The 25,031-nt window shown below is 51.4% G+C and overlaps 1 protein-coding gene across 1 annotated transcript in view; it reads right to left on the bottom strand.

The window, feature by feature from the left end:
* Window positions 1-25,031, bottom strand: part of PLXNA2 (plexin A2) — a 212,267-nt gene that overhangs the window by 78,112 nt on the left and 109,124 nt on the right. Inside the window, exon 5 of the mRNA XM_032878124.1 lies at window positions 2,491-2,591. Coding sequence (XP_032734015.1) covers window positions 2,491-2,591 — 101 coding nt within the window. The remainder of the gene's footprint in view (window positions 1-2,490; window positions 2,592-25,031) is intronic.

Below are 25,031 nucleotides of genomic sequence, written 5' to 3'. Positions count from 1 at the left end.
CTGAAGGCAGGGACCATGTTTTATTCATTGAGATGGTCTCCCTGTCACATGCTGTATCTTAAATAAATATCTGCACTGTGAAATAACGCCTGGAGACAGAGAAGCAGACTGGGGTGAATGGGTGGGGGGGCTGCCTCTGTCAGAAAGCTGTGCGGCTGGCCATCTCTCCTGACAGCTTCATCTCTGCCCCGGGGCGGCAGGTGGGCACAGGGACACCTGTGAGTGGGGCATCTGCTGGCCGCCCATGTCATAGGCGAGCACATTCCAGGGCTGGTGCTTCTCCAGACCAAATCCCCCCGACATACCACAAGATGCCACAATCACGCAGTGATTCCCCCCCCACACCACCTCCCCCTCCCCCGCCCCTCCCCGCTTCTTTCCAGGCACATAATGGATCTAAATATGAATGCTGTCAAAGAAAAGAATTATTGAGGTTTAAGTGAATCCTTAAGATAGCTCTAAAGTGAGCTCTTGACTGGGGCCTTTATCTCATTGACTCACTGAAATGGCTCTTTTTTATCATACTATTTATGGCAACAGCCCTAACAGAGATAAATAGCCTTGGAGACAATAACACACTTGCAAGAGCCAGGCACACAGAAGAGACAGGAAGGTTTCAAATCCCCCCCAGACCTAAAGCCTCTTCAGCAATCTCCCTGGGCCTCTGTTACAGTCCAGTGTGCGGGCCTGGGAACTGGAACTGGGCCCATCAACTCCTTCCCAACCAGGCAGGCCGCGGGTGGCAGGTGCGAAGGCACGGCAGGGGGCCTACTGACCACGAGGGGGACCGAAGAGGAGCAAGCTCTGGGCACGAAGAGGAAAAAGCTTGTTTCCAAGGGCTCTTGACACGCTGGAGGGAGAGGTGTGCCCCGTAGGTGGGAGGGATTCTCGGCCACAGGTAAGGAGCTCAGAGGACAGAGGAAATGGCAATCTATCCTGATGTGGTGGCTCAGGGGTTCTAGAAGGCACAGCCCACCCAGACAGGAGGAAGACAGGGGTGGTGTGGGGCCGCCGGGAGACTCCAGCACTGTGACAGATCAGTAGGCTCAAGCATGAGCTGGGGAACATGGTTGTCCTTGCCGGTGAATCAGTGACAATCCCCCATCTGTAAGGGGGGTTCCACCTGAGAGAAGCACCGGTGCACCCAGCTGGGCGGGGCCATGAGGGAGTGGGCGGGGCCTGCCCTTGGCCCGAGGAGAGGGCAGGTAGCCTTGGGCACTGTGCAGGGGGCGGGCGGCCCTCAGGGTCCCTGATGAGGAAGAAATCCTCCTGATGAGAGAGGCCGGTCGGCTCCATGGAGGGGAAACACAGGGGTGGCCACATCAGCCGTTCCAGTGCTCAGCAGCAGCTGCACCCCTTGTCTCACCTACACGGCGACTCACTGTCCCCGCAGGAACGTTTTCTGCAGAACTTCTTGATGAGCCTCTTACCTCCAAACCCAAGCCGGGAACCCAGTATTTGTGGGCTCAAATCCAGTCCGGATTTTGCATCTGTGAGGCGCCTGCTTCCCTCCCTCCCTCCCTAGGCCTTGCAACACCTGCCACAGAGGCGGGAAGCCAAGAGCTATTGTGCAGGACCCTGAACTCTGGCCCTCCGCCTCCGCCTCCACCCCAAACCCCGCTCATTGCATGGAGATGCTCTGCCGGCTGGCGGCGAGCCAGGGAGCTTCCAAGTCCTTTGGGGAACAGAATTCCTAGCCAGCTCCTGCCTTTCGGTTTTCACCCTCTTCTTTCCCTCTGGGGCCCTTCGAATTAGGAAGTTTAAGTGTGATTTTGCATTTCTATTGAGCTGGTATTCAAGGGGCCGGGTGTATCTGAATAGGGGTGTGAGGCTAGTTAGAGTGAGACACAGACTTCTTGAAATCATGAATTAATGAGACCAGAAGGGTCCTCCCAAAGGTTCAGAGTTCATAATAATTACTTTGATTTGTACAGCCTATTCTGCGATTCCTTATTTGCAAAGCATTTTATTATTTCATTTAATCCCCAGAGTGTACCTGAGAGGTAGGCATTATCCTTATTCAGCGCTGGGGGATTGAGGCCCAGAGTGGTCAGCGGACCATCCAGGATCACACAGCAGCTCACTGGAGTCCAGATCCCCCACCCCCAACCCCACCCTGGCGCACTGCCATCTGTTCGCGGGTGGCAGGTGGCAGGATGCACTGACGAGGTTCTGGGGAAGCAGAGAGAATGCTATAGCTTCCCTGGTGAGTTCTTCTGGTGCCACTACCCTTCCCAGCGTTGACAAGGTGCAGACTAGGGAGCAGCCAGGAGGGCAGAATTTGGAAGTGAAATGAAAGGCAAAGGCATGATGCTGGGAAAGAAGGACCCCCACCTGCCTGAGGTCTCTCTTCCTGCTCTCCAACCTGGATGAGAATTACTGGAAATTCCTCTCACCCTGGAAACCCCGGTCACATCCTCATCAACAGTCCCAGGAAAGTACCTGGTCATCTGCATTCCAGGCTCCTTTTTGGAACGATCCCCAACTTACATGTTGTGCAGGGAGCACCAGCCACAGTGAGGGTCCCCCGAGCTCAGACACTCTCCACAAGTTGTGTACTGCTCACAGGATTCCACAGGGACCCTGGTGATCTGGCAGAGAGAGGAAAGACAGCAAAGTTAGATCAGGGAGTGAGGACTGGCTGATGTGTGTTCAGACTCATCTACATTACTCCCACCGGTAGTTGCACTGTCACCGCCCATAAAAAGGTGACACTAGGGGGCGGGGGAATCAATGGCCTCTCTCTCATCTGTTTGCCTGGTGCAAGGTGGGGTTACAGCTAAGGGGAATGTGTTTCTGGGGGTGGCCGGCCCAAGGCTCCTTCTTGCCTTCACCAGGGGCAGAAGCATATCTTCCTCTCTCTGTCTGCCCGCCACTCAAGTCCTTCGAGAGCTGGCCAGGCTCGGGAAAATGGTGACCTCTGCTGAAAGCCCATTGAATGCCACCAACTTGTCTCTGAAGGGCTTTCAGCTGGGCTTGGGTTGAGACACTCTGCCCGCACGGAACACATTTGAAAAGGGAGAGAAGGAGAGACTTTTCCTATCCAATAACATTCATCGTATGGCACAGTCTCTTTACATCCAACCCAACATACCACCTGGATCCAATTATCCCATTCTCTGATGTCTGCATGCAATTTTTTCTAGTAAATCTTCCATCCTTTGAAAAGTCTGGTTAAATGGGAACATCCACAGAGATGAGGTGCCTGATTCCATCTTGCTGGGGAAAGTGGGAATTTACAGATCAAGTCCCTGCCCCCCACCCCAAGGGTGCAGCCACAGCGAGCTCCTGCCAGTTTCCCTGTGAGGCCCTGCAGGGCCTTGAGATGGGCCTGTGTGGACCCGAGGCCACCACCTGCCCAGTATGTGTGACATTCAGGTAAAGGGGTCTGAAGATTGCCTTCTTTCATCTGCAATGCTCAGTACCGCTGCTGGTTGGGGCAGGAGGCTGATGGTCTGCAAAGCCATTTGCTGGGCTGGGGCTGGGTTCTCCTTCATCAGGGCAGAGAGGTCCCCCACCCACTGGATGTGTAAACCAAGTGCAAACACACGGCCTAGGGTCCAGCCGCACACTGTTCTGCCTCGGGCAGAGGGACAAAGGATCTGCTGGGGACACTTTCACAGCATGCTCCTGAGAGGATGGGGAGAAGTTTAACACGCTTAACACGCTTATCTAGCAAATGTTTATCAGTTGTCACTACAGCGAGGCTCCAGTGCTACGTCAGAGGGAAATACTAGCCATCAGTTCACGGGTCCTGCCCCATGGAGCTCGGAGTCCAGGGGGAGTTGGTAACTGCAAAGCTGGAGCTCCTAGCCTGGGACAGCCGTCACCGTAGAGGAGGGGTGCCCAGGACAAGGTGTTGGGGGAAGAGGCCATTGGAGAGGCCATTGGAGAAAGCCTGAGTCGGGGGAGGACAGCGCTGGTGCAGAGCACAGCACAATGAGCCATTATCATGAGCAAAAGTCATTAAGGACAAGTTTAGCAGATCTCAAGGGTATTGCCTGGCTGGGGCAGGGTGAGATGTCATGGAACATATGCTGGGGCCAGACGAGGTCTCGTGCACACGTTCCGGGAGGCTCCCTTTCTTGGTTGGGTGCTCCCCATTCTTACCGCATCCTAACACCTAATAACGCATCACAAGGCTTTTCTATAAGTGGATGGACACGATCAGCTTTAAACAGTCCTAACCTCCTTTTAATCACAAAAATAATGCAGGAAGGATAATAGTAAAATCTGGCAATTCAGTTTAAGAAACTGGTCCTGGGAGAGTGCAGGCCAGTCTGAAATAGCCCCCAGGTACCAGACCTGAGGGTGTGAGTCGAAGCCATGTCTGTGGTGTGCCCTGATGGATGACAGAATAGCTAAAGGGGCTGAACTGGCCCTGGGCCGCGGGAACAGACAGGGTGTCAGGGCAGAGAAAGGCCGCCCCACACCAGGGAGTGCCGCGCTCAGGTCTCTACTCCAAGAGCGGTGCTGTTCAACCAAGGGTCCTTCATGGAAGAGTGGTCAGGGCGGGGCGGGATCCCCACGTGGCGTCTGAGGGTGCAGCTCACGGACCTGGGATGTTTGCTCACATCCAGAGAGATGAGTCTTGAGGTGCCCTCCCAGTGTCTGAAGGGCAGCTGTGTGGCCACAACAGGACTCACGGGTGAAAAGTTTCAGGACAGCCCGGCCGAGGAAGGTCAAGGTTGTCCAATAACATTCAGCCCTCGCTTTGGCAAGGAACTCCCGTCACTGGGATGCGAAAGTGAGTCAAGGTGACAGGTGTCTGGAAGGCTGGGAGAGGGATTTCTGCCCCCAGAGGGAGGCTGCCTTTGTCCTTCACATTCTGTTCTATTTCTCGCAGCTGACCTAACTCCTCCTTGAGTCTGCTCATGATTCCTGCCCCGAACGACTTGGTACAGTCGAAAGAGACCATCCAGGGGTGCCAGGGGGCTCAGTCGGTTAAGCGTCTGACTCTTGATTCTGGCCCAGGTCATGATCTCAGGGTCCTGAGATTGAGCCCCACATCAGGCTCTGTGATGGGCATGAAGACCTGCTGACGATTCTCTCCCTCCCTTTCCTCTGCCCCTCCCCCTGCTCGTGCAGGCTGGCAAGCTCTCTCTCTTTCTCAAATAAATGAATAAATCTTTAAAATAAGTAAATAATAATAAATAAATAAATAGAAGAGACCATCCAGCCATTGCTACCAGCCACTGGCATCATTACATTGCCTTAAGAAACAACGTTGACCTCTCTGACTTATGGCCTGTGACTCCTCCAAGGAGCACTTTTCTGAAAGCCTGCCTCTCCTGGGCCTGGACCTCTCAGCCCTCCAGGATCTCTGCAGCCCCACAACACCAGGGGGCTTCTGCCAGGTCCCTCCAACGCGCCCCCTGAGGCCTGGGCACCACCACAGCCCAGGACCCAGCCTTCCTTTCTTGGATTTCGGGCTCCGTGTGAGTGATGTCTGCATCTGGCTGGAAATTAAAACAACTGTCTGCATTGCATTCGGCCTGTCTGTCAAAACACAGCCCGGCTCTCAGCAGCTGGGAAAGACGGCCCTGAATGGGAGCAGTGTCTCCAGCAACAAAGCCCACTTTCACGCCAAGTGCCACGGAGATAGTGAGAACCCTGTTCTTCTCCAAACATGAAACCAATAGCACAACTATTTTTCCTGTTTCCTGGGCCCTCCTGGTGGGAATTTCTCTCTCTTTTTTTATAATGCACTGAGTTGAAGAGCAAAGTGAAATAGGAAACTTCTGGGGTGGGGGGTGGTTCTAAAACTTGAATGATCCCCTCCTCCAAGATCTACTGGGTAGGCACAAAGCAGAGGCAAGAAATGTCACCGGGACTGGCAGGAGACCCTCCATGTCAGATGTTTCTGTGGGTTCTCTGTCTTTCCCATATTCACGAGTCCCTGTATTCATTCATCAACCCATAGTCACTGATTCATTGATCACACCCCTACGTACAGATAAGGGCCAGTGCTAGGCACTTCAGGGGGATGAAAACAACTGCACCTTAAGACACAGCCATCAACTTCAAGTTGCAAACAGACTAGCAGTGAAAAGACAAGAGAGTGATGTGTGCTCTAAGGCATCGTAAGAATGCTGAGGGGATTCAGAGCAAAGAGAAAATACTTTTATGTCTGCCATGTCGAATGTGATAGCCACTAGCTTCTGTGCTTATAAGCACCTGAAACGTGGGACGTTCAAATTGAGAGGACACAAGACACCCTGGATTTTGAGGATTTTGTATGGAAAAAAAATGTATCACATGAATACTTTTTTATTGACACAGGTTAAAAATGAAAGTTTTCAGACACTGGGTTACATAAAATCTACTATTAATTTTCCTCTGTCTTTTAAAAATGTAGCTGCTAGAAAAGTGAACATTTTACACAGGGCTTGCATTTCCAGCTTGCGTTCCATTTCTGTGGGCCCGTGAGGCTCTGGGTGGGCGTCCCGAGCAGATTTTGTGACAAAACAAGGCATGGGCCTGGGTCTTGAAGGGTGAATCATATGGACACAGAAGGAGAGCGCCCCAGGTGGGAAGAGCTTCTGCTCTTCTTCAAACGGAAAAGCAGAGTTTCTTCAGCAAACCTTGCGTGAGAGGCGGGGAGCGGTGGGTACAAATCTGGAGAGGCGGGTTTGGCTTAAGCTGGGAAGGACAGGGAAGACCACGGAACTGGGGACGTATGAAGTGTCTGAGCTCCCCAGACTGCCATGGATCGGCCAGAAGAATGTCCTCCAGAAAGACAGGGTCCAGGAGCTCTCAAGGAGGAATGATGGCTCTCCAGGCATGGTCCTGGACCCAGCACTGTTGGCATTACCTGTGAGGATACGAGGCATGAAAACCTGGAGCCCAGTGAGTCAGAAACTCTGGAATGGAGCCTGAGTGGTACTTCTAACAAGCTCTCCAGCCATTCTTACCACCTAAAGATTGGGAACCGCTGGTACAGATAACCTCACTCCTTGGGTCTTTTTAAATGTCAGGTTCCCCAGGCCAGGAAGAAAGGGAATAAAACTTGACTTTGGGGCAGTGGAAGGAATGAGACTGCTTTAGGGGAGTGGGAGAAGGAGGTATTCTGGGGACTGCTTTGGGCCCAGGGAGAAACCAGCCCAGACAGCTCCGAGTCTCTGGAGGCCCTAAAGGACCAAGTTTGAACGTCTGAAATCTGGATGCTTGGCCCTTTGTCCTAGGTGACAGGCGGGCACGTGCTCTAAGACCAGGCAGGGTGGGACGGACGTGGTCTCTAGCAGCTCCAGAAGGAGCCCGAGCTTCCTCCCGAGAACCGCCATCGAGTCAGGAGCACTTAATAGGGGCTGACTCAGAGTTTAATGGGACACTCTATGACGCTGTAATTAGTGTTTGTTTATTATGATTGCATTTTAATTATGCCGGAGGCTCGCGCACCCCCTCGGCTGAGTGCTGGGATCCACGGGTAGCTAGGCTGGGAAGGGAGAGCAGCAATGAGAAGCCTGCGTCAGAGGATGCCCTTCTCCTGACCCGTGCACTGCCCTCTCCCCGGGACCGCAGAGCTGCTCCGGACAGCTTCCACGCTCGCGCTCCGCATTCTCTGCTGCTTGATCTTAGGTCTCGTAATTATACCTCTAATGAATATAACTGTCCTATTAAGTCATTTACTTAAGACATACTCTTAATTAAAGGTGACTCATACTGTGTTCCTGGCCCCTCTGGCCTTGGGGCCCTGCATCTCGAGTGTCTTCCTTGGCCTGATTCAGCAGGACTGGAGCTCTGTGTGGGAAGGGATCCGTGGGGCTGTGCAGAGATTAGGGTGGTTCCCCCCACTCTCCCTCTTCTTAGCATAACGTGTAGTCTCACAGGGCGGGAGGCCCTGCCCGGCCAGGAACATGACATCAAAGTCTTACTGGCTCAGGCGACAAGTCATTGAGGAAATGTCTGGAACCAACTTCACGCCTCAAGATCTGGAAGAACATGGCAGACCCGCTGGGGTTTGGAGCACCCGGGGTGAGGCCAGGAAGGCGTCGGAGGCCCTGGACAGGGAGTACCTCAGGTACCAACACAACACCACTCGTCAGAGTTATCCAGGGGTGGGCATAGGAAACAGAGCCCTTTGCCAAGTGAGCTTGGGGACAGAGAATCAGTGCCATGTCTCTGCCACCAGAAAGGAGCGGCGTGGTTCTGAGAACCCAGAGGGTCTCCTGGAGAAAGATCTGTGGTGAAGCAGCACAACACATGGGATTCTGATAACCGATTGTGCCCAGGCTCCAGGCAGTCCTTAAACCCTTCCTGAGCGTTCATGTTGTGTTACACTCTCTGCTGGGCACTGGGGCCGTATTCTCTGCCTTCTTGGAGTTCTTGGTTGGTTTGAGGACAAACCCAAGGAAACAGACAATCTCAACACAACAGGATAGATGTCACAAGAGAGGGAGAACCAAGAGACTGTCATGGCTCAAAGGACAGAGAGCGGAGGTTTGCCTGGTTGGGGCAGGAGGGGGCATGGCGCTCCGTGTTCCCGAGGCCCTGCAGGATTCCTCTGCAACCATGCAAGAGAGATACAGAGAGAACAGGAGAAAATCAGGGAAAGTTGTTCTCCAGGCTGGTGGGGCCCCTCGGAGAATGAGCATTTAATCCCCCTCTTCCCTGGAATCTGCTGCCCCCCAGGCCCCTGCCAGATGGTACACCTGTCCCAACACGTGTCCCCAGCCTCCTGACACAAGGAAAGAAACAGAGGCCTTCTCAGTGGCCAGGAGCCAGGTGGCGGGGTGGGAGGTGGCGCACACAGCCCGGCTGGGGGAGGCAGTTGGTCTGATCAACAGCCTCGCAGTCCCCAGGGCCAGGGCAAAGCGCACAGCAGCTGAAACCCAATTGTCCCCTGAGCCTTGCTCCTTGCCTTCATACCTCCTTTAGGTGGTCCCACCAGTTGGCCCTCTCTCCCCTTCCACTTAGGAAGTTCTCAGCCCCACTTTCTCTTTTTTCCCCAGCTCAGGCCTGTTTTCCAGCAAAGCACGATGCTCTCATTCATCCATGACGGAGGGCAGGCCGAGGAGAGCCGCGGCCTGGCCCGGCACGTGGACTGACTGCCATCCGGGGCACTGGCTCCCTGTACCAGGGGAGGGTCTGAGCTTTTCCGAGTGCTTTCACACGCTTTATCTCCTTTGATCTGCACAGCTCCCCAGGGAGGAAGACAGGGCAGTCATTGTTAGGTATTATGATTCCCATTTGATCCACTAGGAAAGAGAGGCCCCCAAAGGGCTTAGCCCCAGCTACGTCTCGTGGTGAGTGGCAAAGTGGCTCCTCCATGGCCCACGCTGGTGACATACTGTCAGGGAGCTTTCTGAGGATGGGGGGATGGGAGGTTCAGGGGACAGTTTCAGCAGACAAGGTTTGAGGCGAGCCCAGAGCCAGGTTTAGGAGGCGGGCAGGAACCTGAGGGGAGGTAAGCCTATGGCTTCTCTGTCCCTGCAGTTCTGCGTAACTTGCTGGTACCCAGTAGTTGCTCATGGGGGGATGGGCGGGTGTGTGGAGTCTTTCTACACAGGCTTTCCCCAAACCCCATCACCCCCGTGGCAGTGGGTGCAATCAGCCTCGAGACACCTGAGTGCTCCGGGCTCTGTCGTTCCCTACCTACCCAACGGGGCCAGGGTTCAGAGTCCTCACTGGGAAAGGGACACGGGCTGCTGACCCAGTGCCCAGCCCAAGCCAGAGTGGACCCTCCAGGGACAGGAAAGGCTGCACCAGCTCCTGAGCAGCCTTGTACTCCATCGCCTACGATTCAGCAAGTTTCCATGGGAAAAGACAGCTTCTCCCTCCTGTCCTTTCAGGCCAAGAGCTTCTTTCTTGTCTACTGGATGCCTGAAGCCGTATCTTCATCTAAACTTCCCTGCTGGGAGTGGGTGGGGGCAGAAGTATGGGGCAGCAACAAGACCCCCCTCTTTGGATCTGCTCCCCAAGGATGGAGGGGTGAGGAGGCAATAGGGGGTCTCCCGCTGAAGGCTGGCAGGCTCCTGGCTGGCACCACCCGGCTCTGAGCCGAGCAGTTAGAGGCCTGCGGAATAGCATGAGGCAGCAGGAATAATAACAATGATAGATTTCATTTATCCAGTGCCTATTGCATGCCAGGCACGTGGTACATAGTATCTCATTTAATCCTGTGCCAACTTTGCAGGCAAGGTATTCTCAGGCTCACTTTACTTATTAGGAAACAGTCTCAGGGGAATAACCCACCCAAGATCACATGCCTTGCAGGGAGGGGGCAGGCACAGAGCTGGAGTCCAGGTCTGTCTGACTCCCAGGCTGAGGGGTAAGGCAGAGACAGGCCACCCTGAAGATGGAAGGTGTCCCCTCTCCTGAGGCCACCCCAAGGGCTGGCTGTCGGGGCTGCCTTTCTTTCTCCTAGAAATCAGGTGCCAGCCGTAGTGCCTAGCCATGTTATTGGACACTGCGATCACAGACGTAGGATGGTTCGACTTAAGGTTTTTAGACTTTAAGATGGCGTGAAAGCAATACGCATGCAGCAGAAACCGTGTTTTGAATTCTGAATTTGGATCCTTTCCCAGGCTAGCAGTACGTTGTACAAGGTTCTCTCATGCTTCGGTGGCGGCGGCAGTGAGCACAGCGCCCAGTCAGCCACGGATCCCAGAGGCAAACAACCCGCATACTTCACAGCATTCTATGCCCACAGGACCATGCTGCTTTTCCCTTTCAGTACAGTATCCAGTCCATTACATGAGCTAGGCAATGCTTTCTTATCAAACAGGCTTTGTGTTCGACGATTTTGGTCCATCTGTAGGCTAGCCTAAGAGTTTCCAGCACATTTAAGGTAGGCTAAGCTCTGCTATGATGTTGGTAGGCTAGGTGTAGGAAATATGTTCCAGCTTACGATGGTTTCATGGGGACGTCTCCTCATCCTAAGTCCAGGAAGATCTGGACTATCACCCATCTGATCACTGCATGCCTCTTAGCTCATTTTACTCTCCTGCTTGCTAGCAGTGAGTCTAATGGCGAATCCAGAGCTAGTCCCAACAGAAGGGTGCAGAGAGGGAGAGAGGCTGGTGAAGGGGGAAGAGCCCCTACTAGGTTCTTTCTCAAGCTGGCCAGGACCCAGAACAATAAAGGCAGAGGCTCTGAGCAGGTTGCCCGGTTTCCGTCCCGAGCCTCCCAGGAACGTCACAGAGCCCTCAGCACAGAGGCGGAAGGAGCTTTTCTGTCCTGGTCTCGCCAGGAGTTAGTGGTGCGGCTTGGGGCAACCCAGTTCGCCTCTTAAGCCTCCAGTTTCTTACCTTTCTCACGGACACAACAGTACCTGCTCATCAGGGAGCCGAGCACCTTTGAGCTCACATTTTCAGCTTCAGTCATTCTACGAATCAACCTCCCAGTAATTAACGTGAAGAATTCACTCTGGTTTGTTCCCAGGGTTACATCCAGTTCTTCAAAAATCAATAGCCATGTGTGAGACCTCCTTAAATCCTCATAAAGTAAACATCGGCCCAGCCTCCTGCCTGTCCTCAGAGCCGTAAAAAGTCACATGACCAATATCATTAAGAAAAAGGAGGCATCGAGCCCCCAGAAAACCAGCTGGAGGTTCTCAAGCCTGTGATTCCAACTAAAGCAACATGCAACCTTCTGACCAGAAGCTGACCCTGGGGCTGACTCCTAAGAACTCCTGACTGTCTGGGGACCTCAGGGCAGAGTGGAGTTCAAAGACAAAATCTATTTTTAATGACTTGGGGGAGAAGAGTGGAGTGGCTGAGTAGTTCGTAGTAATTAAAGCTATCTATCACTCAGAGAGTAGAATCCAAAGTTGGTTGAACTTTTCAATGACAGTTTTTCCCTCCTCATTCATAAAGCCCAGCAGAGGGTCATGCAGGAGTCAAAGGGGAAAGGGTGGTAGGAAAAGAAACTTCTGGCCCTGACTAGTGAAATTTATCCTTTTGATGAGCACTAGGGCAATGGCCTCTCCTGGGGCCTTTTTTTTTTTTTTTTTTCCAGCGAGAGGCCATATTTTGTATTGACATTTTGGTGGACACTGAAGGTAGACAGCTGATAAACCGTAGGACATTAACTTGTCAGCGCTCCCAACCTCAGTTTCCTTCTCCGTGAAATGGTGACTATAATGATGTCAACTTCACAGGGATGTTTGGGGGCCTCACTGACACCTGCACACCAAGAGCTGTGCATACAGCTGGTGCTCAATAGTGGTAGTTATTACCATGCTCAGTCTTTATCTACAGACCCCACTGAAGGTGGCAGTGTTTGCATGGGAAAGGGGCAAAGGGCCCTCACCCAGGCTCTGCACTCCTGTGCTGCTCGACCTTGAGCAGGCCGCCTAGCCCCTCTGGGCTGAGACTGCTGATGTGTCTGTCATACAGGGAGAATGATGTCTCCCCTTTGCATGAAGAGCGGTACAGCCACTCCAACGGCTGTCCTTAGTGATGACATAATCCCTCCTTGAGGCCGAAGTGCCCTAAAAACTCAAGATCCTCTGCGGAAAGAAGTCAGATCAAGCTTCGTCTCCTCAGGATTAAGGTAAAACTTGGGCAAAGGAAAAGCACAAAGAGGGTAGGAAACCGAGTGGGCAAAGTAGATATTCCAAACACCATTAACATATTTTCTTAGACAGGAGTTCTGGGCCAGAAATATAAGGGAGGTAGAAGTGGGGCCCTTTCTAGTTTTGGTTTTCGGAAGGATCTACAAAGAAGCAGAGATGCAGATACTATGCTGTCTCCATGACAACCGTGGGTTTATTCAGTTAGGGAAAGCGGGTGGGAGAGGAAATCGGGGATGGGAAATGGGGCCTGAGAAATAACAGATCTCCCACGTGGGGTCCAGATGTCTTGGACCAGCCAGGTGCCACCAAGTTCCCTATCGGGTCAATATCAACTCCTCTACCCCCAGGAGGGGAAGGTGATAAGGGCAGGGGGATGGAGTAACACGGCAGGGGTGACTCCAGCCACCCACTCCTGTTCATTCATCCGCACTTGTACTTGTTCAGGTGGCTCCACTGAGGCCCCTGATGCCGAGAGCCCAAGTACAACCTTACCACATGGAGACTGACTTTCTCTAAGAGCTGGGCCTCTGCCTTGTCGGCCCTGGTTTCTGGGCTCCATCCCCTTAACTTCTTGTTCCCGTGCTTTCCAGTTACCAGCAGAGGAGATGAGAGGGGGTGGAGCACCAGTTAATCCCAAATTCTCTCTGCAGCCTCTCTGGTGCATCAGCTTGGGCAGGTGAGCCCTGTGGTGGGAATCCTCAGGGCCCAGGAGGATGCTGGTCAGGTTCTGGACCACCTTTGCTGTTGTTTGGGTAGAAGGTGGGGCCTACCTGTGGTGTGGTTTGGGATAAGGACTCAGGGAATCCTTCCATAAGAGGATAAATGGGGCCTTCAGGACATCCTTGTTCCTGAAGGGGACAGTAAGAATGAGCTCCTTTGGGCAGAAGCCCCAGCACTGACTCCCACCCAAGCTCCAGGTTTCTATCCCCTGTGCCCAACTGTGATTCCAGCTCTGAGGCTGGCACTCATGGTTAGTGACACAAGCTTATAGTTTCTCAGGGGCTCTATGAATTGTGTACAAATTTTCCACTCTTGATATCTTCCCTAGCATCTGCTCCTGGGGTTCTGAAGGGACCCCATGTTGAAGGCCCCAGGTCACCTTGACATAAGGAGAGCAGTCTTACTGAAGAGTGTAAGATTTGGCCAAGGCCAAAGGCACAAGCCCTCCTTCAGGACACCCGAATCAACAGCTACGCACCTAAGAAAGGTCAGAGCCAGCTTCGCTCTACCCACAGGCACTGGAGCTGAGGTGGACCTCCCTCTCTCCACCTAAAGTGTTGCATAGATCTGAGCAGACAAGAAACCATTCGAGCCTCATGTTGTTAAACAGAAATTGGGTTTCCAGGGGACCTTATGGAGGGCATCTTCTCAGCCATCTCTCTGTTTTTCTCTCTAACCATCTGAAACTTGGCCATCTTGTCTTCCTGACACATGAGATTGGAAAATAGTACCTCTGATTTTTCGTCATATGCCAAGTGTCTGGCTCCCTTGGGAAGCACAGAGCAGATTCTTGTCACTCACAACTTCCTAGGACAAGTTAGTAGGTGAATGGATGAGTGTGTGTTTGTGTGTGTGTGTGCATGTGTGTGTGTGTAGAGAGACAGAGAGACAGAGAGAGATGGTGGATAATAGTACATGTTAAATCTCTGTCTAAAGACAAAAAGTCTCCTACACTTCTATTAAATTTTAAAATTTTCCTTTCTGTACAGAGTTCATGTGTTCATTCACACAACCCTGGCAAGACGGTGATGTGCGAGGTAGGAAGGCTCCACGCTTTGCTGGATTCTGAGCCACCATGTTGCTCCGGGCATTTGCATAGACTGGCCGGTCAGTGGAATAGAGACCCTTCCACCAGGGCAGCAACAGTAACAGGGCCTCAGTGGCCTGTACCCACGGGCGAGTCTGGAGGGGTTGTGACCTGGTCTTGGGAATTTACATTCATGAGTGGACCTACATAACGGTTGTTCATAATTTGGTGCTTATCAGTTGATTGTTATAATTGGTGCTTATATCTGTCCCTGGGCTTATGGACTCATTTACTTATTTGTTAGTCCATCAAGGTATGAATCTTTAATTCATTCATCTCTTCATATATCCAGCAGACCAGATATCAAGTCTCATACTGTGGCGCTATATAAAGTCAAGTTAGTCACGGCCTTACGCTGCCCTCAAGAGGCATATCCTCTGGTGGGTGAGCTGGAACGTCCGAGGTCGCTGGAGAGGTTCCTAGCTGAGAGTGATCATCCGCAGGGGCCAGGAAAATGTCACCCTTTGTGGCAGGCCTGGAACCATCATGATATTTAGAGAGGCAGGAGCAGAGAGCAAGCGTGAGGAGACGCAGAGAGGCCTCCAAGAATGAGCGCTGGGAGAGCAGGGAACTGGCAGGAAAGGTGACCTGAGGGAACATTGTGGAAGGCCAGGGTGGTACAAACAGAGCAGAAAAGAGGAAAAGGACAAGCTGTGCATTTTCTCTTGCACCACGTGTCCCTCACCTGTCCCTGTCAGAGCATCCCTGCTGCCTCCCCCAGGAGGTCCCCGCTGCAGGTCCTTGGAGCAGGATGGTGGCTGTTGGTCCCAAGGGTCTCCCTTCTATTCTCTGGATGCCAGATGTGTCCTGCATACCCTCGTTTCTCTGTTCTTCCAGAAAGGGGGATGGCATGGGTCCTAGAGTTGAATCGATTCCTGCCCCTTCGCTGATTAGCTGTGTGACCTCGGGTACCCTCTCAGCTAAGCCTCACTTGTTGATTGGTGAAATGGGGTTAATACTAGCACATGTTTCTGTAAGGCTCACTACCTGCAGATGAAGAAGGAACGGAGGTGCAGAGCGTCACAGTGAATTCACTGGTAGTCGCACAGCCAGGAAGTCGGAGAGCTAGGGATTCGAGTCTCGTTAGGCCGGCTGCAGAGCTCGTGCTCCAAACTTCTACATTAAGTTGTCTCTTAGGCACGAAGGTTAGGAAACCATTAGGTTGGGGTCTAGCACACAGAGATCAGTTATTAGGAACAGGTAAATATTAAGAACTGGTATGTATGCTGTGTAGGCATGAAGTTCCAAGAACGAACAGACATGTCTCTGCTCTTTAGGTACTCATAGTGTAAAACAGATAAGCCCCGGGAAAACAGATAAGCCCCCCCACCTCATTTAATGAAATATTAGCACAGATTGATGGAGGTGTAGTACAGCTACAGGAGTAAAGGGAAAACCACGGAAGGCTTTCAGGAGGCAGTGTTTTATAACGATGCCCTCAGCTAAAAAACCTAAATAATACAAAAATTTTTTTTTTCAAAAACAAGAAAAACTGCCTCTTAGATGAAGTTTATAGTCCAAATGCCCTCCCTCAACCCCAGTATTTGAGCCTTTTAACTTCTGATCCCCACCAACCTGACATTTCCACTGCAGACTCCCTCTGTCCGTGTCAAACCCCCACTCCTGGCACAGTGGGCCCTCATGCTGTGCACAGTCCTGCCTCCTTAACTTTACTTACACATTCCTGCTCATCAGAATGTCCTCACCCCTGGGCTCCCCCTCTTCCATGCAGCCTTCCTTGATGTCTCTGAATTTAGAATCTGACCACCTGCCCAGCTGGCAGGACTCTAATGCACTTTGTGGAAAAACCGTCTTCTTAGGACTCTATCTTTTTAGGTTACTCATAGGGCTCTGCTTTTTACTTCTTTGTATGAGATATCCCTGTATGCTCCGACTTCACTTTCTTACACAAAATAGGTCTATAAATACCTGCTGAGAAGCTAATCACACTTGCCCAGTGATCCAGGTTTTATTTTAAGCTTCTTAAAAGTAAATGTACTAAGAACTATGCGAAGGTTCTCTAGGTGTGGCTGACGCCCCTGGCATTTCTGCTGGGATCCATTAGGTGATGTGAAGGTTTTAGTTAGTGTTTTTTTTTTTTTTTCCGTTTTTCTTTTTAAATAGACTTACTGTTTATCACCCAGCAGAGGTGCATGGTGTCACGTAAAGGACATGACTGTTTGAGTTAGAACGGGGCTTGGCATCACGCTGTCCTCAGCTGTGCTGGGTGAACCATTTAAGCTTTCTGAGCCTCAGTTTCTGTTTTTGTAAATACTACCAGATACCAGAATTAAAGCATCTGGCAAAACACCAAGTTACAATGGCCACAGCAAGCTTACTAAGACGGCAGACGATCCCGCAATTTTTTTAGAGCAGACTGTCAAGATTCTTCGACACTTCCTCTTGGGTCCCAGCCCCAAATCAAAGAAATACAGGGGTCAAGGAATGAAAAGGAAAAGATTTTGTGAGATGTTCGGAGGAAGCCCTTGGAATGCTGTAACCCAGCCAGCCAGCCACCCTTTCATAGGAAAAGCTTGAAAAGCTTGAGATGCATGCCCCTTACTGGAGGGGATACAGTCGACAGGAAAACCCAGAGGGCAGGACATCCAGACACTCAGCTGATGGCTCTCAGGAGGCAGAGCGAAGGCAGGACCTTGGGCACTCCCTGAGCGCCCCCACCCCGGTGATGGGGGCCGACTGAGGGTGTGGAAGTGCCTCCTTGCACCAGATCCAGACGTGGACACCCTAGGAAGGCGAGCTGGCCTGGGAGCATTTTATGACCTGTCCCAGACAATCCCCTCGACAGAACAGGTACATACTAAGCAAGAGTACAACAGACGAACTGGAAAATCAGGGCCGGGAGCAGAGAGCTGCCTGATGGGAGCTAGAGCCAGTGCAGCTCAGTAGAGGGGTGTTCAAGGGCCATCGAAAGACCCAGCCCCAAAAGAGTCAGAGCCGTTAGCCAGCTCGGAGAGTGGGAAACTATCTTGTGACAACTCCAGTTCAAGTGCGTAAGGGTCTCTAGGACCCATCCTCTCAGCTTCCTCGAAGGGTTCAATAGCAATACTCAGGTGGGGGAAGAGAAGTGAGAAAAAGAGCAGAACCACTCCTCATGGCTCCAAGTGGGGAGTGTGCAGGAGGCCCAGGAGGCAGGATGGGGGGGATCTGGCTTCGGTCAAGGCCAGAATTTTACTTTTGGTCTGAAACTGGACATTATAGCTTTGAACAGAGACTGTTTGAGCCTTGAAGGCCTTGGTATTTCTATCCAAGAGTGAGCTGATGAGCTGCGCAGGTGCTGAAGACAGAGGCAAAGGGGCCGCGGGAGACGAACCAGAGCATCGTTTTGGTGCTATCGGCCAATGTACGGGCGGGCAGCAGAACGCTAACGGCACCGTTCCTAACGCACGTCTTCATGACGGTCACATGACGTCAGAGCCACGACCCTGAGTGGTTCAGGATCAGGCTGCCCACACGCCTCTGCGGCAACTCCTGGTGTCACTTCTAGGGACAAACTGAAAACTTACCGATAACATGATTTTAAATAAAAAGAAAACTCTGGGTGTCGACTCTCAGATGGTTCAGCTGAGTGTTCTCTCTGAAACCCTGGTGTCCTTCCAGGGAGTGGACAGGGGGTGCAGAAGCCTCTTTTTCAACTCCAGGGGTTCACGGGTCCTAAGAATTTGAGAACTGCCCCAGTGGAAGGCCTCAGCGGATGCAAGCACCATCATTAAATGTGACATCCCAAGCTGGTCTAATGGAGACAAAGGGGTTAGGAGGCGCTGGTTCCTGGTGAGAAGCCCTCTGGGGGCCTCTGCCTCCCGGACCCCAGCGCCAGCCCTGCCTGAGCCATCCGTGGGGATTACAGCTCTGCTGCTCCCCCCTGCCTGGAGGGCGGTGGCAGGGAATGTTCAAATCTTTCCTTTCCTCACTGCTTTCTATTCCTGGCCTCCTCCAACGGCTGCTTGGGATGGAACCCATGTCACGGAGCTGCTGGGCATAGAAAGGGGTGGAGGGGAACTTGGGGAAATGGAAGAGAAACAAAAGATTCTTTTCCTTTTCCTTTTTTTTTTTAAACAGGTGCTTAGGAAATTAATTAGAGCAAATAATCACCAAGTTGTCTGAGTCTCTATTTTATTTGGTGCATGCCGGGTCTGCTGGAAAAAAAAAAAAGGGGAATTTTAAATAATTTTGGAGTTATAACTGATGTAATTAGGTGCTCAGTGAACACTTAGCATCGAGCTGTGCTTATTAAAATTACTGTTTTAATCAGAACATTGCTGGAGAATCATTAATAATACAATGGCTTGATTCCCTGGAACTCTAATTAGACCTGGACTTTTAACCACCTGAGCGTAATCTGGCTCCGTCTGGATACACACCACGGGTGATACATTATCATTTCAGGCCAAGCGGGGATGGAGCATCAATACTGCTCTTTAGTGATGGCCAGAATGCTTTATTTTGGAGGGTGAGAGTGTGTGGAGGAGCCTCGGGGGGGGTGCCAAGGCTGAAGGGTGGGGATGGAAGTGAAGGGGGTCAGCCAAGGGCTCCGGGTTGGAGGTCTTCAGGAAGGAAAGGCAGGAGCTATCTCTCCCGTCAGGGGGCATGCCTTATCCACCGTTCTGCCCGGGAAACGATCAAGCCCTAATGTCATAGATCCAGCGAAGGGCCATTTATTGGGATGATCTGCCTTCACGGGGGCCAGCTGGTCACCCAAACCAAACTCAGGTTCAGACGGGTGCAGCTTTAGTCCCTGGCCAAGCCACTGTCATCGGAAATCTCATCCATCGCTCCCTGAGTGATAACCAAAGGTTAATCTGGTGAAGGACTGGGGCCCCTTCTTAAGTTCCCTGTCCAGCACTTCAGGTCACCCGCGTCTCGGGAGAGAGACCATGAGGTGGGCTGAGCTTCTCCAGAACTTTCCAACCCTTATTGACATTTCAGGGTTAACTAGGTCCACAGCCGGGAGGGAGGCTACCTGGCTGTGTTCGTGTCCCCTGAGACACTTGGCTGAGCTGGTGTTTGGGGAGTGGGGTCAATGCCCCTGGCTTTGAGCCTGGAGTTTTGGTTTCTCCTTCAGATGGTGACTCAGTTGTATCAACACGGATTCGGCCCCCACGGCGGGTGGAGTGCTCGGATTGATGTCACGAGGGTGCCCAAGAGCAAAGGGAATGGAAACATGCTCTCTGCCCTCCTAGAGTTTGCTAACTCCTTGGAAGGACATAACAAAGATGTGAAAACAAGATTTAGGATACTTAAAAGGCAGATACTGAGAAGGGAAAATTAAGCTGGAGCGGGGCGAGGGCAAGCAGAGTTAAGTGGTGATCAGAACACGACGGGGATTAATCAGAGAGGGGCTAAAGGCCTTCCGGAAGACGACGTGGGGCCAAGAAGGGGAAGCAGCCCTCTCTGTGCCCTCATTAAACATTCTTCTGGCTGCTACTGGAGGTCTTGAGACAACAAGATTGAACTCTCTCGGAAGCTCCTGTTCTTAGCCACCTCTAGCCAGTACAGCACTTGTGTGCAACTGGAAAAAGGCGGCCCCTCAAGGTGCATGGCTGGTGAGATGAGTGAGGGCTCATTTCAGCCCCCACTTGCCCCTCAGACAGATACTTTTGTGCAGTAAACAACCTGAACCATCACGTCTGGAGGCCCTGATGTCCCAAGTCTGTAGGGAAGTAGAGTTGAAATGTGTGGTGTGGATCTACTGGAGTTCAAACCTAGCTGAGCCAAAGATAGAATATTTTTAAGGGCTAAACATTGTACCTCTTGTCAGGCCTGTGGGAGGTCAGTAGGAGGCAGAAAGAAAGTTGGAGTCCAGCGTGGGCTGAGGAAGAGGGAAGTCTCCAAAGAAGGGGTGGGACTTGAGGAAGGGAGGGTGAAAAGTCCTGGGCAGGAAAACATCACAAGCCAAAGCAGAGAGAATGAGCTTCAGGGTGTGTTCTGGCGATAGCGAAGGACATAAGAAAGATATCCCCATTCAGATTTCTTTTCTTACTAGTTCCACCGGGAGTAGACATTTTAAATAAGAATCAACAAAATAAAACAACTCTAGGCTTCCCTCAAGGAAGTAGAGGCCAATGGAAGATGTTTCCTATAAACCAACAACGCAGGGCGGGAGAGCCCTCCTTCCATTGTGGGGGAGCTCCAAAGAGAGGTTTAAGATTCAGATGAGTGACAGGAGTCCCCTTCGACTTCCAAGACTGTCTCACGGGCAGGACCCTCATCCCTTCTGGATTCCTAACAACCCCTCACCTCGGGGGAGGTGGGGGGGGCGAGTTTATACACATGGAAAGGGAGGGGGCAGGCAGTCCCTCTGCTTGGGAGCAAACGGCCAGGCCTCAACTCAAGAATTCCTGTGCTTCTGAAAAAAAACACCATCACACACACACACGTACACACACGCCACAAACTTGTGTTCCTACGCCAACACACGGAACACAAACACATAGTCACCCTCACAGCAACAGCCTGACGCCGCGCACACAATTCCCACATGCTCACGCTGACATGCCACACCCACATTCCTGTCACACACACTCGTAACGCACTGACGTTCCTACCCCACTCGCTGCCCCCCCCACCTCCCGTCCGCAGCACAACTGTGGGCAGGAAGAGCCATCAGGAGCTGTCTCCTTTGGGTTTGTCGCGAAGAAGGATTAGGGCTGCCCAAGATTAAACAGAGGAGTTAAAAATGACAAACAGACTTCTAAACAGGATTAGAGTCTTAATGAAAACCATAATGAATGGAAAAGCCACACAGATATCATCCATTAATGGCCATAAATATCAGACCAACAGATGAGATCTTAGATACTGCAGTTCCGAACCCCATCAAATTACTTCTATTGTAATTCATCAATAAATAACCAAGCCCGGCCTCATATCTGAGGTCTTATCATGCGGTGGAGAATAGACTCTGAGACCAGACAGACCTGGACGGGAATTCTGGTCTCTCTCCTGACAAGCCTGGGCATGTCCCTCTGCTTCTCTGACCGCAGTTTCTTCATCTATAAAACACAGATAATTATCCCCCTAATAGGGATGTTGTGGAGATTAAATTAAGTCCTGGACAGCTCTAATAATAACTTATAATAATATTAATAATTTATTATTATGGGTATGATCAATTTTCACTGTTATCTCTTGTTCTCTCCCCTTTTCAGCCTCCTGGGGTCAAGGAGAGCCAACTGGCTGGTGGGATCAGTGGAGGGAGAAGGATAAAGGAGAAGGGAGACAGAAGGAATTGGAACAGCAAGAAACGGAGGCAGGAGCAGAGCAGAGAGAAGACAGGAAAAGGACAAGAAAATGAGGAGGATGATGGCAGGCCTCTTGGATGCTATACTCTGGCATCATCCGTGCTGGGCTGCCCATGCCCGTCTGGGTGGTGGTTCCCAGGGGAACCAGGGTGTGGAGTAGACACACAAGTATGGCCCTGTCTTCCTACTATTTTTTTTTTTTAAATAACAGCTTTATCACAATATAATCCACAAAATTATAATTCATAATTTCAGGAAATTCACCCACCTGAAGTGTACTCATCAACGGTTTTTAATATTTTCACAGAATCGTACAACCACCAGCATCATCAATCTCAGAACGTTATCCTCACCCCCAAAAGAAACCCTGTACCCTGTAGCAGTCCCCCTCTTCCTGGGACAACTGCTCCTGAGCCAGGCAATCACCAACTGTGTGTAGATTTATTTGAGACATTTCATATGAAGAGAAGCATACGAAATGTGGTCTTCTGTGGCTGGCTTCTTTCATCTAGCATCACGTTCCCATCCATGTTGTAGCATAAATTAGTGACTTCTGAAATTTCTTAACTCCAATTGGAAAAGGGGAAGGAAGAGAGCCTCATATGCCCACACCCAAGCACGGGTCCACAAGTTCACCCTGAGAAAGCTCACTGAATCCCGGCCAGTCCCGAAGTTACAGACTCAGAGGGCAGCCAGCGGGAGGTTTCATTCATTTTTACCACCAGGAGAAGCAAAGTGCGGGGAAAGGATGCGTGTTTCAAGTGTGCGTGCTCCGCGCCCTCCATATGCTTCTCACGAACAAAGGAAAACAAAACAAGATCCAAATGTAAGAGTCTCTTGTCTATGGTTTTATGATTTAGATTTAATGTTAAGAGGCAAATGAGAGTCTCTTGGTATTCTTCCCATATGTCTCTCTCTTATCTCTTAAAAGTGACAATTCCCAACTCTATTTTTACAATGTAAAAGGATGGCTCTTCTCTAATGGTTATCTGTCATTGTTTATGTTGAAAGTAATTTTGTATGTTAAGATGTAGCCACAGGAGGCAGGAAAGCGACACCCCTGGGCCACAGGCAGTCCCTGAGGTAGGAGGGGCTTGTGATCTGGTTTGAGAAGGACGACGCTGGTCATTGGACTCAGGAAACGTCAATCACCTTCGTTCTGTCCCTGAAGTGGGATGCGTCCCTTAGGGCAGCTGTGCTGAGTTTCAGGAATGATAGGGTGGTGTCTATTCAGTCCAGCTGACCCCAGAGACAGACAATACTTAAAGACTAAATTGTGTGTGTCACTTCACGGACCACACTTCCGCCAACCACCATTACCCCATGGCCACTAGATGTTAGTCTAGGGCCACTGGTAAAGCCACGGGACTTCATGCAAAATGGAGCCAGACCTACCACTGACTGATAACTTATGTTTCAGGGAAGCCCAGTGAAAGAGGGTGATGCCTGGCTGTCTTTCTTCCCCACAAATCCCAGGACTGACTGAGCTTGAATCACAGGGAGAGGAGACTGTCCACAGGCAGGCCAAGACAGCGCTGCAAGCTACAGTGGCCTTAGAGGCCACGCATGGTGGCCGTGCTAGCAGCCACAGCTGGAGAACCGGGGAAGGACTCCACTAATGAGGAATGCCCTTGAAGTTCAGGTATGATTACTGGTCCCTTCCTATCGGGGCTGTTCAGCGATCAGTATCTCCAGTGATCTCAATAGGTACTGTGAGACTCCAAGGAACTCATTTTTAGAACTAAATTCATTTGAAAATGGAACAATAACGATACCAAATGGCCTGTTGTGTAGGGCCCTATTTCATGAAATAAAACGACAGTGTTGCCACTCTAAAAAGGTCAAGCATTGTTTATTAACAATGCCCAAAGAATCTCATTAAATCTGGGAGCGTGAGGACAGAACAAACTAATATGATACATGTGAAGTGATTTGCATACCAAGGAGGACCACCCTGGGACCAGACTAGCAGTTTAAGTCTCCCCATGGCTACTGTTCAGCAGTCCCCGAGCTCCTCGGTGTGGGTGGGGAGGGGGTGCTGCTGTCCATTGCTCAGCTCTGCTCTTCATTCTGCCTAGCAAAGAGGAGGCACTAAGCAGATTTTCCCAGCCCCAGGGCTCCTTCCTCCATTGCAAACTACTCCTCAGGGGCATGGCAAACAGACAGGGGATCCCAGGTTGGAGGAATGGGATTCTGGAAGTCTTCTCCGTTAATCTGGACACACTCCAATTTGCTCTCTGAGCATTCCAGAGGCCCTAACTCTAAGAATAGTAGGTAAAATTAATTCTTGTCATTCTCTGTGATCATATTCAAACCCAATATTCTCAGCTTGGCCCACAGAACAGATCTGCCTACCCCCACTCCCCCATGCTTTCCTATTAAAAGCATTTTCTCGAACAGGGAATGAGTGCACAGGCAGTGCCGGGAGGGGCCGGGGTACCTCTGACCTGCATCCAGTCTCCTAGAAGCTTGGAGCCTCATGCAGGAGACACTGGATATTTACTGTCATTTTTACCACGAAGTTAAAGGAGTCAAAGAGCCGAATTCCTTCTGATTGGAGTGGACTGGGGAGGTTTTGAGTTCTGCTGGGGGCACAGGAGCAAGGACACAGGGAGCTGGCAGCAGGCGGACAATTTTCGCTTTCTACAAGTTCAAAATACCTGCGTGGTTCTTGAGCCTTGAGTCTGTTTTTCCTTCAGCTAGGGAGGCTGTTAATGAGAGAGACAGCTCCTTGAGATGAGATGGCTGAAGGCTGCTCCCAGCGGGCCTCAGAGGCTCGGGAGAGGCCCGTGACTACAGACAACCGCGGGATGGGCCGGGCGGTGAGTGCGACCAGGCCAGGGCAGAGAGCAGGATGGCAGCTTAGCCTGGCTTCCTGCAGAAATCTCCTAGGTCTGGGGAGGCAATCTTGAATCAAGGGGTGGCTCTGTCTTTTTCTGGCTCTTCTTAGGCCTTTCCTGTGTTTCTGGAGATAGGAACTATCAGGGACTATGGAGCTTGCCTTTCTTGGAGAAATCAGACTCCCTTCCGGCCAGTCTCTAGCGGTTAGGTAGCTGATGGCTGCCCAAGACTGCCAGAGTAGGACCGGGAAGATGTAAGATCTTCTTAAAAAGCTACTGTTTGTTGAATGTTTGCTGTGCCCCACGTCCCGCGCTCAGTCTTCTGACGTCACCAGCTTAATCCCTGCCACAACCCCATGAAGGAGAGTCTAGCATTACTGACAATGTATCTTAGAGGAAACTGAGGGCTTACATTAGGTAACTGGGCAAAGATCAGTCTAGTAAAGAGTGGGGAGGGGATTCCAGAGCTGCTGAACCCAGGCTGCCCTTCCCCCCAGCCGCTAGGCCTCCCACCAGCACCCAGGTACCACAAAGTGTGTTCAGAGGGCCTGGAACCCCCTTGCCTGTCCTGCCTTCCTGGGGAGGTACAAGCTCTGCTCTGACCTTCT

This window comes from Lontra canadensis, unplaced genomic scaffold (assembly GCF_010015895.1).
Source record: "Lontra canadensis isolate GAN:19392208 unplaced genomic scaffold, GSC_riverotter_1.0 scaffold63, whole genome shotgun sequence".
In the NCBI taxonomy this organism is placed as follows: Eukaryota; Metazoa; Chordata; class Mammalia; order Carnivora; family Mustelidae; genus Lontra; species Lontra canadensis.
Note: the sequence above shows the minus strand (reverse complement) of the source record. Positions and strands in the feature narration are given on the sequence as shown.